We start from the raw sequence: 17,562 nt of genomic DNA on the forward strand, positions 1-17,562 counted from the left end.
GTCATTATTCTGATCTTTGTCCTAAATGCCATTCCTCTCTTTGGTTATTTCCAATGTAACTGATGTTCTCCTTTCAGCTGCTCCCAGGTGATGGAAAACGCTTGGCCTTCTCTGCAGGCTCCTCTAGGCTCTTTTGTCATCTCTCAAGTGACTGGACCTGTGCCAGGAGAATGTGAGGCAGAGAGAATGCAGTTTAATGTTGGCACCTTCCGTGACTATCAATCGCTCTAGTATTTTAATATACCTTTTCATGAAAGGATAGCATATCTTCTAAAAAGTATACAAACCATGAGTGTCTGATGAGTTATCACAAAACTACATCTGTGTAATCTTTGTTACCACCACCCAGTAAAGAACTAGAACATTACCGGCACCCTAGAAGCCCTCATTGTGCCTATTTTGAGCCCTTCCCCCTCCCTGCCACTTCCCTCCTCCCCATGTCTTGTATCTGTGTTGCCAGAGCCCAGCACGAAGGCTTCTCAAGAGGCACAGCAAACATTTGCTCAACTGAACTGAAACCCTTTGAAATCATTTTGCTAGTCACCCTGACCTTCTTGGCCTTGATTTAATCTTCTGCAAAGTAGGGATGGCATTTTAGTAATTTCAATAGTTCTCAATCCTAATTGTGCATTGGAACCATCTGAGGGAGCTTTTGAAAAAAATACCCATCATGTTTGGGCACTTCCCAGAAGCAGCTGAATCCAAGCCTCTGCAGGCGGGTCCCAGGCAATGGTGGTGTTTAAAAACTTTCCAATGATTCCAGGGTACAGCCATGGCCTCTTGAATTCCACCAAATGCCAACCACCACTGTAGATTCAAATCTCTGTTCTACTACTACTGTGGGTTGAATTGTGTCTTCCAAAAAATGGTGAAGTTCAAACCTCTAATACCTGTGAAGGTGGTCTTATTAGGTAGTGTTATTGAAGATGATCAAGTCAAGATGAGTTCATTGGGAAGGGCCCCTAATCCAGTCTGACTGGAGACCTTATAAAAAGGGGAATTTGGACCCAGAGGCAGAGACACAGGGAGATCGCCGTGTGAAGAAAGGGGTCATGCTGCCACAGACAAGGACACAAAAGATTGTCAGCAAACCACCAACTCTGGCTCTGGACCTCAGCACCATCTTCTCAAAAACCTCTGCGCCATGAGAGCCAAGTGGAGGAAGAAGCAAATGCACAGGCTGAAGCACAAAAGAAGAAAGGTGAGGCAGAGGTCCAAGTAAACTGCTAACTCGTGTACCCATGGAGGCCACAGGAGCAGAAATAAGGGAAGCCAGAGGCCAGGGACACTGGTGCAAATTGTTTGACTGCACGCCTGCTACTTGCCATGGATGTAGAACGTACATTGCCGTCTGATTGCCACGACCACCTTTGGAGAGACCCACGCTGCTCTTACTACAACAGTCCCCTTTTGGCCCTTCACCCTGGACCTGTGACATTCTGGACTGGTTCTGTCATCCTTTGTGGCTGAATGTGTATAAGAAATCATCTCTTCTTAGCTGAAAACAAAAACAAAAACAAAAACAAAACACCAACTCTGTCAACACTTTGATTTCAGACCTCCAGCCTCCAGAATATGAGACAACAATTTTTGTGTGTGTGTGTGTGTGTGTGTGTTTTTTAAACACCAAGTTTGTGGTATTTGGTTAAAGCAACCCTGGCAAACTAATATAGCTATTTACATACCAGCTGAGGAATTCTCTTCACCCAATTTCTCATGTGAAAAACTGAAACACTAATAGTAGGTCTACGTGCCAAGCTTCATTTTAAACACTTTACACAAATGACCTCATTTAGTCACCCCAGTATCCCTCCGATAGGCACTACCACCATTTCCATTTCACCCATGAAAAAGTGAGGAACAGGGAGGTTAAGTAACTTGCTCAAGGTCACATGGTAACTAAATGAGATAATAAATGCTTCACAAGACTACTGGGAAGCCTTGTGAGACTATGGTGTGGACGTTCAAGTGCTTTGGAATTAGTAAAGGATTTTACCCGTTTGATAGAATCTCGGTAGATTCGGGACTTTTTTGTGCCATCATCTATGGCTCTCCTCTCTTCTTACGGAATACTTCCTTCCGTCGGCGCCAAGGGGTCGCTGCGCCAAGAGGGTGCTGACAGGTCCCTCTAGCCTGCTTACGCCGGATGCTCGTTGGTGCCTATAAATAGCAGCGACCGGCTCAGCTAGGTTTCAGTCCACCACCGCTGGGGCTGGACCCGGCGCGGGAGCTGGAAGTGGAGCTGGACACGGAGAAGCCGAAGCTGGGCCGGGGCGGAGCGCAGAGCCGCGCCGGGGCCGCCAGGAGGGGCGTGTTGCTGCTGGCCCACCGCGAGCCGCCCCCCGCCCGCGCTGCGGCGCGCTCCCGCCAGGCCGCCTGCCTCCGCCTTCCTCTCCCCTCCCATTCTCCGGAATCTCCCCGCGGCGCGTCTGCACCCCGACGCTTCTCTGGGTGGGGAAGCTCCCGGCTGCTTTCTGGCTTCATTCCTTCCTCGCAACCTAGTCTCCCAGCCCTCTCTCTTATTTTCCTGGACTGGGTCCCACCCCCTTCTGATCCCTTCCTTAATTGCAGGCTCCCTGCTTTCCTTCTTCGAGTGCCCGCTCCTCAGTCACTTTTCTCAGCTAAGAGTCCCAGCCTTCCCTCTTCCTTTTCCTTCCCTGGGGTGCAACCTGTCCTGTCCCTTTCTCTGTCCTAGGGTGCAGTCGATTCCCTACTCCTTTTCCCTGGCCTGGAGTTCCAGACCTTTGGTCTCCTCCTGTGGTCTGCCCTGGGTCCTTGTCCCTCTTCCCCAGTTTGGAGTGCTAGATCGAGAACCCAGCCTCCCTCCACCCGCAGAGTACTGCTTCTCCAAAAAGACCTCTAAAACATGAACTTTTCCTGAGACTACCCCAGTCTTTCTTCCCACCTGCTGACCCCTTGCTACTTATGTCCCAGGTCTGACGGTCACTTTGCTAAGGGTCGAGGCCTACGGGCTGAGGGAGGGGCAGGATGCTTCTGTGGTCTGGCATCTGTGGCTTGTCTCCACCTCGAATCTTCCCTTCGTTGCTTGTGGCAGTAGCATTGGTGGGGCTACTACCTGTTCTCAGGAGCCACGGCCTCCAGCCCAGCCCTACTGCCAGCACCATCCGAGGCTCAGAGCCGCCCCGGGAACGCTCAATTGGGGATGTCACCACTGCCCCGCCAGAGCTCACCCCTGAGAGCCACCCTGTTAACCATTCCAACAATGCAGAGGGCAGGAAGGCCCGAAAGCCCTTTCCGGTCCTGGGCATTGACTACAAACACGTGCGCACACCCTTCGAGATCTCCCTCTGGATCCTGCTGGCCTGCCTCATGAAGATAGGTAAGTCCAGCTTACTCTGATGCGTTCGTTGCCACCAGACTGGTGAGCTTCTTGCCCCATCCTTATCACCACCTGAGGCAGGAATAAAGGTCTGGACTCCTCCTGTAACGTAGGCAGCTTCCATCCTGCCATCTTGGTTCTTCTCAAGCTTGAGCTCCGTGCCCTCTGTGGTCTGCGGCCTCCCAAGATTGGAGCCAACACTGTGCGCAAGAAAGAGCAGAATTAGAGCATGGGGTGCTTCTGATACCAGGTAGTTTCAGGAAGGCTCCCAGACCTAGCAAGTCTCCTCTGGCTGGGCCAGACCCTGAGGGGAGCCAGGCATCCAGCTGTGTGTAAGGCAGGATGGAGTGTCTCCCAGCAAGTGGTACAGTCTGCTCTGTCAGGAGCACCCAACGCAATTACACGCTGCATGGGAAGGTGTTCCAGGGGTGGAGTATATTTCTGCTCGACCCGTCTGAGGAGTCTGATTATAGCGGGGGATCAGTGCCTGGACACCTAGAAGTGTGAGGGGTCTGCCGTTTTCACCCTCCTTTATCTCCAGAATATTGTCTGTTAGCTTTGCCTGTCCAGGCAGGTCAGAAGCCCTTGAGTCAGTTTCCGTCCAGCCGAGGAATGCCATTCTTTAAACAGTTTATGGGACAGGAGGTTGTGGAATTTCTGCAGTCTGTTTTGGGGGTGGAGGGTGAATGGAGGCGGTTGAAGCTTGGCCTGAGGCCAGCTCACCTCCAGGTTGGCACCCGGCTGTGTCTCAAGGTGGTGTCTGGGCTGACCCGTCCTTGGTGGTCTGCCGCCCAACCAAGCAGGAGAGGGACAGGTGCAGGGGCTCAGGATGTTCTGAAGAGACTTTGAAATGTTCTTTGTGGGAGAAGGAAACATGAAAGTTGTCCCCTTCCAGAGGGTTGGTCTCCCTGCTGGGCCTGAGCGCTCTGCTCTGCTAGGTGATTGATGGAGCTCCCGGAGCCTGCATAGCCCAGAAGTCCCCGAAAGGAGGAGGGTGGTGGCTTTAAAAGCTGCCTTTGCTTTTTTAGCCCCAGCTAGTTGTGGAAGGCATGGGGGCTGGGGACTCTGATGGTTTGGGTCTGGGGAGTTCGTGACCCTTGGCAGGAAGCCTTACAGCCTTCCCAAGGACGTGCCGGCACTGAGTGGCAGTGCCAGGTTGGTGTGAGGCAGGATGTGGGACGCACTGCCGCAGGGCACTCTGTTTGGACACATCAGGGAGCTTGGCGTCCTGGTGCAGGGCTTGGGTGCTGTGATGGTAGCAGGGCCTGGCCTGTACATAGACCTGGGCCACTGGCACCTACTCCCTAATGGCAGCCAGTTTCCTGGCAAAAGTCAAGGACTGGGCCTGGGGAGCCATGTGCACTGATTCTGACCAATAACATGACCTTGAACCAGCTGGGTCCTTTTTGTGCAAGTCTTGCCCACCTGTGAAACTGGTAAGAATCTAAATTTGAACTTATCATTTGAGTTTTAAAACCTGTGTTTTAGTTGTTATAAGAAACCAAAGTAACCATGGTGTGTCATTTGCTGTGTGAGACCAGGAAGAGACCTGACAAGCACCATCTATTCATTGCCCTATGCTCTCCAACCCCCGCCCCCACACCTGGCATCGTGTTAGAGCCTTGGGGGCTGGCCCACACATTGTAGGTCTCAGTGACTTCTGGTGGGATGACAGCATGACCACAGAAATCCTACTCTAGGCAGGCAGGAGTTTGTCCCTACAGGCCTGATAGCTCTAGTTCTAATGGAGCTATCCATTAGCCAAGCAGGCTTGGCCTGCTTCGTCCCCACCAGAACCTGTGCCAGGGACCCTGGGCAGCAGGAGAACAGAGAAGGTACCATGGCAAGGGCATCAGTCTAGAAGTTAGAAGACTTGGCATCTCACCCCACCTCTCTCTGCGACCTCAGGCCAGTCCCACCCATCTCCACCTATCAGTCAATCTTTGCCGCCCTTTCTGGTTTTACTATTTCTGCCGTTTCACTGACCTGGACTACCCTGGCAAGCCACTCAGCCTCGGGGCCTTGGTTTTCCCATTGTAAAGTGAGGAAGTTGGATATGGTCTTGAAGACCTTCACAGCTCTGAAAGTCTGTGTTTCTGGCTTAGAAGGGCGTTTTTCTGCACCTGAAACAGAGGAGTCCTAGCATCTGGTCATCCTGGGAAAGAAAGTAGAGAGAAAGGTGACCGAAAGATCTCAGGGGTCCCTGTTCAGGTGGCAAAAGTGAAAGCACATTTGTTTCCTCACCTTTGTAGTGTAGCGTTAGATAAGGGCTCCACAACTTTTCCACTTTTTTTTTACCCTCTCTGCGCCTCAGTTTCCTCACGTATAAAATGGGGAACTCATCTATCTAGCCATAGCGCCGCGGATGTGCCGCTGACTAAATGAACGCACATAAAGTGGCCCTTGTGCCCGCAGGAAGCACTCAGCGAGTGGCAGCTGCTCCGACGGCATTCTCACCGCCGAAGGCAGTGCATCCCGCTTCCTCGCCTTCCCAGTCTTCCTCTGAGGCTGGAGGATTACATGTCCCTCAACCCTAGGCTGCCACAGGGTGTCTTTCCTTAAGGTTTCAGGGCTTGGAATGTGTCCTACTGACTTGATTTTTCCTTCCACTTAAGCTGCCTCCGGAGTTGGTCCTAGTTGGAGGGGAGATGGCATCAGTTGGCTTAGGAGGTAGGGTCCTGGGGCGTAGGCCACATTCCCTCCGCACTGTTAGATACCCAAGAACCCAGGAGTTCATTTTGGGGTCTTTCCTATTCCCTCTGCCCCAGGGTGGGTAGGAGCTATGTTGGAGCCCTAATTCTGTCATCTGTGGCAGCTGCTTCCCTTGCAAGGTACCCCTCCTTTGAGAATAGAGAGTGCTGTGTGCAGTTCTCATCGCCATCTAATCACTGAGCAGAGCCTTAGGTAGACACCCTCAGGGATGCATGTGGGGGGGTGGGGTTGGAGCTGAAGTTTCAGAGTAGATGCTTCTGGCTTCGCCTCTAACTGATTCAGTGGGTGAGTAGGCAAGTCACTTCCCTTCTCTGAGCCTTTTGTCTCTCTCTGACAGTCAGGCGTTCTTGCCTTTTCCTTGGTGTGGAGGGGCTGGTGGCCTGAGGGCGTTTAGACTAGAGAACTGTGAGAGAGACCCCAAGCTGTAGGCTCAGTCTATTCCCCACCCCAACCACGCATCGTGATTTGGACCCTGCATGAACTCTGCTTTGTCTTCAGTTCACCTGGCTCCCAGTCCAGTGCTTGTTCCAAGGGAGAGCTTCACTGTAACCCAGCTCACCACTGGCACCCACTGGGTTTGTTTGCCCATGTCCCTGGAACTCCTGGCAGAGGCCTGGGGGCCCATAAAGCAGGTATTCATCTTGTCTCCTGACCAGAGGCAAACAAACATCTTTCAGCTTGTTTTGATCTTTGCAAGGTGTATCCTGACATTTCCTCCTAGAATGAGTCTGTGCTTGGGGAGGATGGGGATCATTATGCCCACTTCCCAGGCCAGGATATCAGAGTCAGCCACTGGTTTCCTGTAAAAATAAGATGAGAATTCTTCCCTCCCACTTCTCAAAAGGAGAGAGGAACAACTTAAAGGTCACCTTGAAACTGTCTCAAGAAGCCCAGATGGGACCTTACTAAAAAGAAACAGGTGACCTTTTTCTCTTTGGGAAAACAGCTGACTGCAAGACAGTGGGAGGGGAGGTCAACTGAGGACAAGGAGGGTCCTTCAGGTAGGACATGTGTCTTCAGAAGCCCCAGGGCACTCACAGGGCCTGGGTTGGTCGTCCTGCTTGCATTTTGTTTAGCTGCACCCATGAGGCATGCCTTTCCTCCCCTCCAGCTCTGACGGAAAGGAAAGACATGCTTGGAAAGCCTGGGCCAGACACCATGTTCCTCTGAACCTGATTTGCCTCATTGGGAAGGTGACATGCTGTCTCTACTCTCTAGGACCCGTGTAGAGAGTGAATGTGGGGACGCCCCGTGTATTGCCCAGCTCACTATAGCAGCTTTCGGGACCTGTTCAGATTCCAGCCCCTTTGGGTGGCCTTTTCAGCCCTTCCAGCCCCAGCAGTGGCTTTCACTTCCCCTCGTAAACCCTTCTCCCGAATTGTTTATCCACAACTTTTGGCATTAGGCCTAGCCTGCCCTGTGACATCTCTTCTGTTGGGTGTGTGTGTGTGTATTAATAAGAATTACCATTTATTGAGTATCTACAGAGTAGAGTCAGGCACTTTATAAAAGTGATCTCATTTAATCCTTACTTAAGTCATATGAGATAAAGGCTAGCTTTGTTTGGCAGATGAGGAGACAGCTCAAAGAGGTCATCTGCTGTGATGCTGAATTGTCGTTTATTTTCTGTTTGACTCTCATAGCCTCCCGGAGGTGCAGCTACATCTCCTGCCCCTCACATTCCCCTTGGCAGATGCACAGGGCACTGCACTGAGTAGGTGCCCAGCTCACTGCTCCTGCACTGGGGAGTTTAGGGCTCCCTCAAGAGACTGGGCAGATGTCAATGGTGGGAGCCCTCTCCCTGCCCTGAGAAAACTTTGAGGGTTCTGTCCTGGCTTTGGGCCCACTCTCTGTCCCTGTGAGTCCACCTGGGTGCACCTGAAGCTCACTGTCCCTTGTCCTCTGGTAGTCCCCTCCATCTCTTGTTCAAATTATTTTGAACAGGGATGTCTTGGCTGCTCTCTGTGGATCATTTCTTGGGTTGAGGGAAAACTGTGCCCCCCCCCCCCTCCAAGTCCCACTGTGAAACAAATATTCCTTCTCGGAGGTGGCTGGCATGAGAAACACAGGAGGGGTTGGGAATTGGAGCTGAGGGGCCCCAGGCTCCCTTTGGGAATACTGCCCTACGCACAGCTGGCAGGCCTCCCTCCTTCCCTCCCTCTTCCCATCATGGCCACTCCCACCCCCGCCCGGGCCCTGCCCCCTTTCCTTCCTTGGTGGGGTGAAGTCTCCCTCCCAAGCCCTGGACCTGGGTTATTCCTGAGTCATCCACCGCCTGTGTGGGCCCAGTTTTGCAGCAAGCACTCCCCCTGCAAACGTCTGACTCAGACATGGCTCCCCAAGGTTGTCTGCACACACCGCACTGGGCCAAACCATCTCTTTAAATGCCGATGAACGTTAACTGATACTTTAAGGCAGCCCGTGATTACGTGTGGGTATTTTTAATCTTATGGGCTAATCTAATTTTAACTGAGCTAAGTTTTGGATCGGGCCTGGATCAGTGTGCTGCCCCTCTTCCCTGGGGTCATTGACTTCATTTTCTTTTCCCTAAAGCTCACTCAACATGCGGGGCCAGTTTTGGGGTTCTGTTAGGTCAGACCTGACCCCTGAGTTCTGATACTGACTTGCTGAAAATCTGGAATTCCCTAATTTACCCCAGCAAGCTGTTTCCTGAAAAGATGTGTCCTTAAACAGCACTGAGTGAGGCTCGGGATGAGAAGTCTTGTTCTTCCCAGTCCCCCCTTCCTGGTCTCTTGGGGCACACATATTCCGGAGCCCAGACCGGCCCTTCCACAGTGCTCAGGCTATCTGAGACCAGGTGGAGGGCTGACACCACAGCTGTGTGTCAGGCAGAGCCCACAAGCTCACCAAAATAATAAATAGCTAACACTTACATAGCACTTGCCTTGTGCCAGGCAAAATTCACAGAGGCTGTGTCTGCACTGGCCAGCCAGGATTGGGAGCAGCTAATTAATTCCTCTGTGCAGGTTAGGGTAGAGGAGACAGGTCAGCTGAAATTACCCATCAGGCATTTAACTTGTAGCCCATCAGGGAACCAGAAAGTGTTAAACCCTGGCCCTGCTCATTATTAGGACCTTCCAGTCTGCTTAGGAGAAAGTGGCTGATTTGTGTGAGGGCTGGGTGGATTCCTGGCAGAGGTAAAGTTCTAAGGAATAATCAGTCCCCTAGGGCAGGGGTGGATACGGAAGGCTTCTCAGAGGAGGTGGAACTTGAGCCAGTATTGAAGGATAGAGAAGAAGGAGATAAGCAGGCAAGACCCAGAGAGCTATTCTTAGTACAGATGCCTACAGGAATGTAAGCCCCTTGAGGACAGAGCCTTTCTGTGCCTGGCACAGAGTAAGGGCTCCTAAATATTTGAGGAATGAATGAGTGCTTGACAGGCTTTCAGGTAGACGTAGGGTCCATGTGAAGCCTCTGGGCACACCGAAGGCAGTTTGACTGCTCTGAGGAGGGAGAGCAAGGGCTAGGGAAGCCAGTCGCCAGACTGAGTGCCAGGCCAGGGCCTGTAGCTGCGCTTAGAGAGTGGCACAGAGTGATGCTCGAGGCGTCCGTCCGTGTGTTGCTGTTGCTTCCTGCTCCCTCCCTCCCTCCCAGCCTCCTTCAGCTTGGCTCTAATGGAGGGTCTTGCAAGGGCATCATCTCTGGGCTGGGTGGGGTCTCTCTGGGCAAGTCTGGGTTAGTTTGGTCTGCCCTTGATTTGTGTAAGTAAAAGCAGAATACCAGAGCTTCCTCAGGGAGCTGGGGAGAGTCCTAATTGAATTAAGCTTTTCCCGGGAATATTCCTCAAGCCATCAACCACCCTGTGACTATGAATTAATGAGACCAGTGGCCATAAACCACACAAGAAGGCAATCTCGCTAATTTATGGTTATACCTGGACAGGTTGACTTATGGCTTCTCTTTGTTTTTATGTGTGTGTTGGGAGTGTGTTGGGGCCAGGATCTCCTTTCTGTGGCAGATTTATTTTTATAATATAAATAAACAAAACATGTTCATGGTAAAAACAACAATAACAACAATAAAACCCCAGACAAATAAAATAAACCCCAAAAGTGCAGCAGGGCGTTATGGTACCAAGTAGAAGTTCCCCTCCTCACTTCTCTGCCCACCCTCACTCCCCGGAGGGCATCAGTGCTAACTTTCTTGGGTGTCTTTTCAGAACTTCTCTGTGCATGTGTAAGTGTGGGAGTGTGTGGGCAGAGTTTAGTATTCATAAAGCCACTTGTGGAAAGGGAAAGAGCTCCAGACTGGGAACTGGGGATCCTGGGCCTTAGTTTCCCCTACCTGTCAGTTTCCTCTGTTCAAAGGCTCCCTGGGACCTTCCAGCTGGAAAGGCAGCCAGAGGGGCGGGGGGCGGGGGGGGGGGCGCTGCTCTAGTGAGGCCTGGGCAGACGGTGAGGCCCTTGGAGGGGTATCTACACAGCCCCATCCTCTGGGGGATGGACCACTGCTGTCATGATCCCTGGCTTCAAAGCACGGACTCCTCAAGTACAGGATCATGGTCATTTCCAGCTCCAGCTCGGGATTATGGGATTAAATAAATGGGTACTCAGAGAGCCTCCTCTCTTGCTGGGGAAGTAAGACAACACACAGGGAGAAAGCACAGGTGGGAAATTGTGTGGCTCAGGTTGGGATGCTGAGGAGATCAGAGAGGAGGAGGAGAAGAGATAAGGGAAGGCGTCCTGAAGGAGGTGATCTTGAGTAGTGGGCAGCCAGAAAAGAACATCATTCAGGGGGGTTGCTGTTAGAAGGGATTCTGGCTTAGGTGGGATCTGCCATTCTTCCAGGGTTTTTTAAGATTGGATGGATTTTTTAAGATTCTTCCTGAGTGCAGTGCAACTCCTGATGGAGTTGAGGGGATATGTGGACCCCCCACATGATCTGCAGACTCTTATATATGTGTGCTTTCATCAGAGGGAGGGGGCCCATAATAGCCACAGATTTTCAGAGGGATCTGTAGTCCCCCAAAAGTTAAGAGCTTTGTGCTCCATGAATTTGAAGAAGGATAAAGGACTTTCCTTGGGGAAAGTGGTACCAGCCCTGGGGTGAGTGGGGCTTGCCTGGAGAACTGCAGAACTCCTAGGTGAGGGGAGCAAGTAGGCTGTATCCGGGGGTGGGGCGGGGGATGACTCTGAGGAAAGTACAGAAACGCCTTTCTGGATTAGGGATCAAAGCAGCTGCAGCACTGAAGCTACTGTGTTCCCTCTGCCCCCGGGTCTGCTGCATTTCTGCCGTGAGCCCGGAAGCTAACCCGGTCCTGCCCTTGTGCTAAAGTGGCTGGGGCCCAAACACACCTCTGAGGTTCTGTTACATGGAGCAGGTACCTTTGAGGCTGCAGAAGCAGGAAATTGCCCCTGAAGGGGGCAGGCTTTGAGGGCTTTGCAGTTGGCCTCTGCTGTTTCTCAGACTAAGGGCCCCCCATCTCTGCTCTCACCCTGATTTTGGAAGTAGAAGTAGAGAATATTATTCTAGCTCTAGAATATTAGAGAGAGAAAGAACCTTATCATAGCCTATGGCCCCAGGGCCCAAAGGGTAAGTGGAGAGGTCTTGGTCCAGGTGTGTCATTTCCAGTTGAGGCCCAGAGAGGTTGTGTTCAGAGCCACACATGACCCAATGGCAGAGGGAGGGCTTCCTCTGTCCTGCCAACTAACCCAGGGGTCTCTAGGTGGTAAGAGCTGGATCAAGAGGAGGGACTGTGGTCTTCGGCCTGGATGTTGGTATGTAAGCATTGGTTAGTCTCTAGTGGGTTCTTTAAGGCTAAGGAAGACTTATCAGAGAGTTGTTAGTGGCAGGGAAACCATCTGGCTGTGGCTACACCAGTCCTCGCAGGAGAAACAAGTGCAAGCCTTGGGACCTTTGAGCTAGCCTAGAGGCTTCTCCCCTCACCCACTGAATCTCTCAGGCCTTTGTACTCCATCACAAAACGATGTTGAGCCTGGTGCTCTGTTTTTGTAGCGTCTTTTGCCATCGAACCAGGGAATGAGATCTCCTCCTGAGTCCTGGGCAGGGCCTGCAAGAATCTGGACGCTGTACCAGGTAGGCAGGCAGGTAGGCAGAATGCCAGAGTCAGGGGGAGCTAGCTCACCCAGCCAAGCACAGCCCCAGCCTCAAGTTACACCTCAGTAGGGGAGGGGAGCAAGCACCCTTCCAGGCCTGTCCGGCTGGTAGAACCAGCAGGAGAACCGCTCTCTCTCAGGAGCTCAGGGACTGGTTTGAGAAGTGCAGTATAGACACAGGGCAGCCAGGCGGTAGGAAGCAGCTGCAATTCAAGGTGCAGATGGAACTCCGTGAGGGTTTGGAGGAGGCAGAAAGACCTTGCTTGGGGGGTGGGTGCTTTGTGGTGGTGATTGGCGAACCGGGATTTAGATGAGATGCTTGAGTGAAATAGACACAACCATCCCTGGGCACAACCAGAAACTTCTGTTTGGAGTAGGACCTGCGAATTGCATAGGAGTGAGTAGTTCCCCTGGGAAACGTGGTGGAGAGGAGCAGAGGCTTCTCAGCCCAACAGACTTCACCTCGAATCTCAGCCTTGCCACTTCTAGCACCATGACTTCAGGCAAGTCACTCCCCTTCCTTCTGAGTCTCGGTTTGATCATCCACAACAGGGGGTAACACCCGGCAGGGATGCCGGGAAGGCTTGGGGAGGGTAGTCTTGTGCCGTGGGCGACACAGAGTTTGGCACATTCCGAACATACATTAAAAGGTGGCGCTTAGGAGGCCCTCTTGGATCCAGGAGGAAGAGAAATGGGGGCGTGTTTTCTCTCGCTCCTGAGTCTCCCAGCATCTGAACGATCCCTCGGTAAGACTTACTGGTGCCCTGCTAAGTGTCCAGTGCTGTGCTAAGTGCGGGGTGAGGTGACCATGAATAAATAGTGTTTCTCCTTTTGGTGAGTCTGCCCCTGATGTGGGCAGAACACTTGCTCATATGCATCGGGAAACCTTTTAGGGAGATGCTGTTATTCTCTTTTTTTTCTGTCCATGAGGGTACAGGCCCAGGTTAGGTGACTTGCCTAGGGTCATGTGGCCTGACTGTGGCACAGCTAAAGCCAGACCCAGGTCTCCCCATTCCAAATCCTACAGTGTTTCTCCCACTTAACAGTCATTTCACCGCCCAGCTGGAGCAGCAAGACTTACCACTTGAAACACTTAATGAGCAAAGCACCATTTTCTATGACAACTTGACATGTAGCTATACAAGTTACAATCTTGCAGAACAGATGATGGTTTTTAAAATAGACCCAGTTGATGACGAGGTGCCAGGTGAACTGTGCCAGTCTTAAGGGCAGAAGATTCTGCCACTTCATAACTGCATCACCCTGTCTGAGCCCCAGTTTCTCCTTTCAAATGGGGTAACGTCTTTAAAGGCCGGAGCACATCCTAAGCCCTCAGAAGTGGGTGTTGCTCCTGTCCTAGCCGCATTTAGGAAGAGGAGATGAGAACAGAGTCTAGCAGTGGAGGATGACTTCAGGCGTGTGGGCCAGGAGCACTGGGGTAGGGCTGAGTGTCGCGAGGACTGGCGAGACCCGGCACTGAAGTGTCCGAGTTCGGTCACTAGCTGGGAGAGGGGGCGACCCACACTCAGCAGACACTGATTCATGCCTGATAAATGCTGTACTAAAGGTGGAAAGATGAGGAAATGCAATCCCAGCCTCATGGTGGGGGTGGGGGAGGCCACCATGCGAAGCAGAGTGGCACTTGTGATGTGCTGTCAAGTGCAGACCAAGGCCCACAGCACTGGGGATGCATGGGGGCGGGGGTAGGGTGGGGGGCGGATCCCGAAAGGCTTCCCAGAGCTTTAAGCTGCAGCTTGAAGGTTAAGCAGAAGTTTGTTGGCTCACAAGCCAAGGGGAGGGAGGAGCTGGAGAAAGGTACAGAGAGATATGAATAATGCAGAGCCACTGACTTTGCTTTTGGAAACATACTGGGGCATTCTTCACCCCTCCACCTCATCCCCAAGCATATTCTACCCGCCTGCCTGGCTGGGCAGAGAAGCTGAGCCTGTCTGTGGGGCTCGAGCCCCAAGGGTGGGTATTGGTACAGGTGGGCCGTAAGGACGGAACTGCCATTGATTGCGACCTGCTGATCAAGACCTGCCGAGTGCCTGGCCTTGTGCTGCGGGCTCCAGATAGCGCATCACTGTCCTTCGTGCAGGTACGGTCACAAGGCTTTTGTAAGAGGGGAGGGGACAGATCAGGCGAGGTCAAAATACCAGCCGAGGCTCTGAGCAGTGGCTGTGAATGGCAGCTGAGAGGAGGCCCAGTCACCTGAGGCTTGAGTCTGGGCTGAGGGTCAGTGAGAAATAAGACTGGGGAGTTGGGCCGGCTGTGTTCCCGAGTACCCAGAACTCTAGCCAGAGGGGTGTAGACTTGGCCAGGGCTTCTCAGGCTGAATGTTTGCCCCTTTGTTTTGTTTCTGCTCCTGCTCCCCCCGTCCAGGCCATGAGCATCTCCAGCCCAGGTGACTCCAGTGGCCTTCCAAATGGTCTCCTGGCTCCACTCCCCTTTGTCTGTTGTTGGCTCCCCTAGGGCAGCCAGAGGGATCGTTCAGAAGGTTGTGCTCCCCTGTGGACCACCTTTCAGTTGCTTCCTGATGAACTATGGGTAAAATCCAGGGGAGGAGTGGCCTGCACCTCTCTTAACTTCGTTCCCTGCTGCTCTTTCCCCTACTTTGCTCCCACCAGCCTTCCCGGGTTCCTCAAACACACCGAGCCCTGCCAGGCCTGTTCTTCCAGGCTGCCACCACTGCACTTGTTTTCCCCAGCCCAGAAGACTGCCCATGCCCCACCAGCTCTCATTCAGGCCCTGGGTCAGATGTCATCTCTCCAAACCGGGGCCCCTGGCCACTAGTCTGATGTGTAGCACACCCCCCACCAGCCCCAGGCCCCTTGTCAGACTTTGTTCTGGGTGCTCAGGACACAGCCAGGAGCAAGACGAGGAGGCTTCCGATATCAGGGCTCACTCGACAGTGCGGGGTGTTAGGGGGTGGACACAACCATGCTGGGCTGTGATAAGTGTCCCAAAGACAATAAACGTGAGAGATTCGCTGTTTTTCTCAAACTATAAGCAGAAGTTTATTTAGAAAGTCACAGAGGTAAAATAAGAGTCAAGCTTGGCCACTTTGGATGGTCAGCAAAGGCCTCTCTAAAGAGATGGCTTTTGAGCTGAGCAATGACAAGAAGAAGCCGCCTTTCAAAGACCAGGGGACCTAAGGAATGTGTGTCCATGGAACCTGGAGTAGGGGAGGTGTGTAAGAATGGAGAGGAAGGTAAGAGTCAGGTCACATTGGGCCAGTGGGCCCTCTGTTAGGCGTTGGGTTGGATTCCAGGTGCTGTGTGGTGCCATTGGAGGCTTTGAGCAGAAAGATGTGGTCTGACCTGGGGGGGGGGCGGCGGGGGTGCAGAGCAGCCTGGGAGTCAGAGATGGAGAGTGGACTCTGGCTTTGGACTGGCCACAGCGAGCCAGGCAAAGCAGGTCCCTGGCCCATAGCTACTTGCTCGGGTCTGTAACAGCATCAAGAGCAAAGTTTCTAAACAGGCGCCTCTGCCCAGGTGGCGGGGACAGAAGCTCTGGCCTGGGGGAGCTGTTCCTCAGGAGGGGTGAACAGGTTGCAGGAGCGGAGCAGGAGGGGATGAGGGTAGGAGGGTTGGGGGTCCATGGGGAAAGGAAGGGCTGAGTGGGTGCCAGGCTCTGCTGGACTCCTGCCCCGCCTCTGGCCAACCCCAGCGCCAGCAGGCAGGCCGTCACCAGACCTGTCATGTGGGAAGCTAGCGCTGTTGAGCTCCAGGACCCCAGTGCCTGTTCCAGAGGAACCCTGTGGTCCCATGTGGCCTAGGGAGTTGTCAGCCCCAGAAAGGGCGAGCCTAGAGTCAGAGAGTCAGACCTTACTGTTGGGAGAGATCCCAGAGACAGAGTGAGGAGTCCAGGAGGCGCAGTGGAAAAGATGAAGGGGTTGGGGGTCAAAAGGCCTGGACTCGCAGCCTGGCTCTTGCTTTTGCAGCTGTGTGGTGCACGATGTGCAGATCTGTGGAGGTTCAATGGCAGTGCTATGGCGTGAGGGCTCGGAATGTTCGGTTGCAGTGACGGAGCCTGGCCCAACCCCCTCATCTCACAGGAGGAAGCAGAAGGCCAGAGCGGAAATAACTTGCCCAAAGGCCGCAGTGGGTGGTGGTAGAGCTGGGGTTAGGTCAGGTCTCCCAACCCCAGTCCACAGCTCTTCTCCGATGGTGTAAGTGGTCACTCTTTCCCATACATTACATTTCCCTCTGGAGCAGTCCCCTGTTGCTTCCACAGAGGTGAGCTGGCTGCCCCTGGGTGTCCCGCCTTCTCTTCATCTGGCCTCTGAGCACCTACTAAGTGTCAGCACTGCTGTGTGGGCGGAGCTTCCTACCCTTTCCCTGCTGCCAGTTTTGTGTGGGAGATAAGACATGCAAACAGCTAAAACACAAGGCAGGCTGAAGTGACACAGGGAGGCAGCGTGGGCCCTGGTGACAGACGGCTCTCGGCTCTGGCACTGCTACTTAGATGTAGTGGCGACAAGGCCCAAACCTACTTCGGGACAGATCGGAAGGCCTCTGATTCACTGCAGACGAGCGTGAACTACAGAGGTTCTGGGGGCAATACCACGATGGGCCTGTGTGTAGGGCCAGGTCTCTCCTGGCAGGTGGACAATGCACTAGATGAAGGTTTTCCCGGCATTCTTGGCTCTGGGAGTTTTCCGCCTCCTCTCTCTGTGGATAATTATCCTTCCTCAGAAACTGGTCAGATGGGAAACTGCAGGAAACGGTTCAGGACAAGGATTGCGTAGGAGTTGGGGGAAGAGTGGGGAGGATGTAGCAGGAGAGGGGGACACATGCCAAGCAGCAGGAATGGCTCCCTTTGGAGGGGAAGGGAGGAGGGCTTGGGCAGGCTGGGAGTTTAAAGCAGAGTATGGGTGCCCCTGGGGCAGCCAAGTTCCTCAGAGTTTCTCTACTCCTGGTCTCTGGCGGGTAGAGGGGTAGGGTTGACTGGCAGGGTCTAGCTTTTCTGAATCAACAGGGGCTGGGGGCCCAGTGGGAAAGTGCGAGGCCGTGTGGCCCAGCGGCCAGAGCACTGTCTGGTTCTGCTGCTCAGCTGTCCTTCCACAGGACAGCCACAGCACCTTCCCTGTCCTAAAACCTGGGCCTCGGTTGACCTCCCAGCCCCACGGAGCTCAGTCCTTCCCCCTGAGCAGCCAGACCAGCACCCCCGCCCCCTGTCCTTTCCGGTTGACGATGGCCTGAACTGGAGTAGTCTCTCAGACTTCTCTTAGCTCAGTGTTCATGTTCCTTACCCTTTGCCCTCAGAGCTTCCATAAGGAGGGAGAGGACTCCCCCAGTTCAGTGAGACTGTGGCCTAAGCTGAGGTCAAGAAACCGAACCCTAATGAAATCCCATCATTGTGGGCCAGAGCCTGTTATGGCCAGTGGATGGAAACCAGGCCCCTTTCCTGGTGTAGAGCACTCCTTCAGAC

General features: G+C 53.2%; 1 protein-coding gene across 1 annotated transcript in view; it reads left to right on the plus strand.

The window, feature by feature from the left end:
- The first annotated feature begins 2,170 nt into the window (after positions 1–2,170).
- Positions 2,171–17,562, plus strand: part of SLC9A1 (solute carrier family 9 member A1) — a 46,928-nt gene continuing 31,536 nt past the window's right edge. The window contains exon 1 of the mRNA XM_037032788.1: positions 2,171–3,340. Within this exon, the coding sequence (XP_036888683.1) occupies positions 2,989–3,340 (352 nt within the window). The 5' untranslated portion in view covers positions 2,171–2,988. The remainder of the gene's footprint in view (positions 3,341–17,562) is intronic.

This window comes from Sturnira hondurensis, unplaced genomic scaffold, assembly GCF_014824575.4.
Source record: "Sturnira hondurensis isolate 20B ecotype Veracruz unplaced genomic scaffold, ASM1482457v3 Scaffold0021555, whole genome shotgun sequence".
Classification (NCBI taxonomy): domain Eukaryota; kingdom Metazoa; phylum Chordata; class Mammalia; order Chiroptera; family Phyllostomidae; genus Sturnira; species Sturnira hondurensis.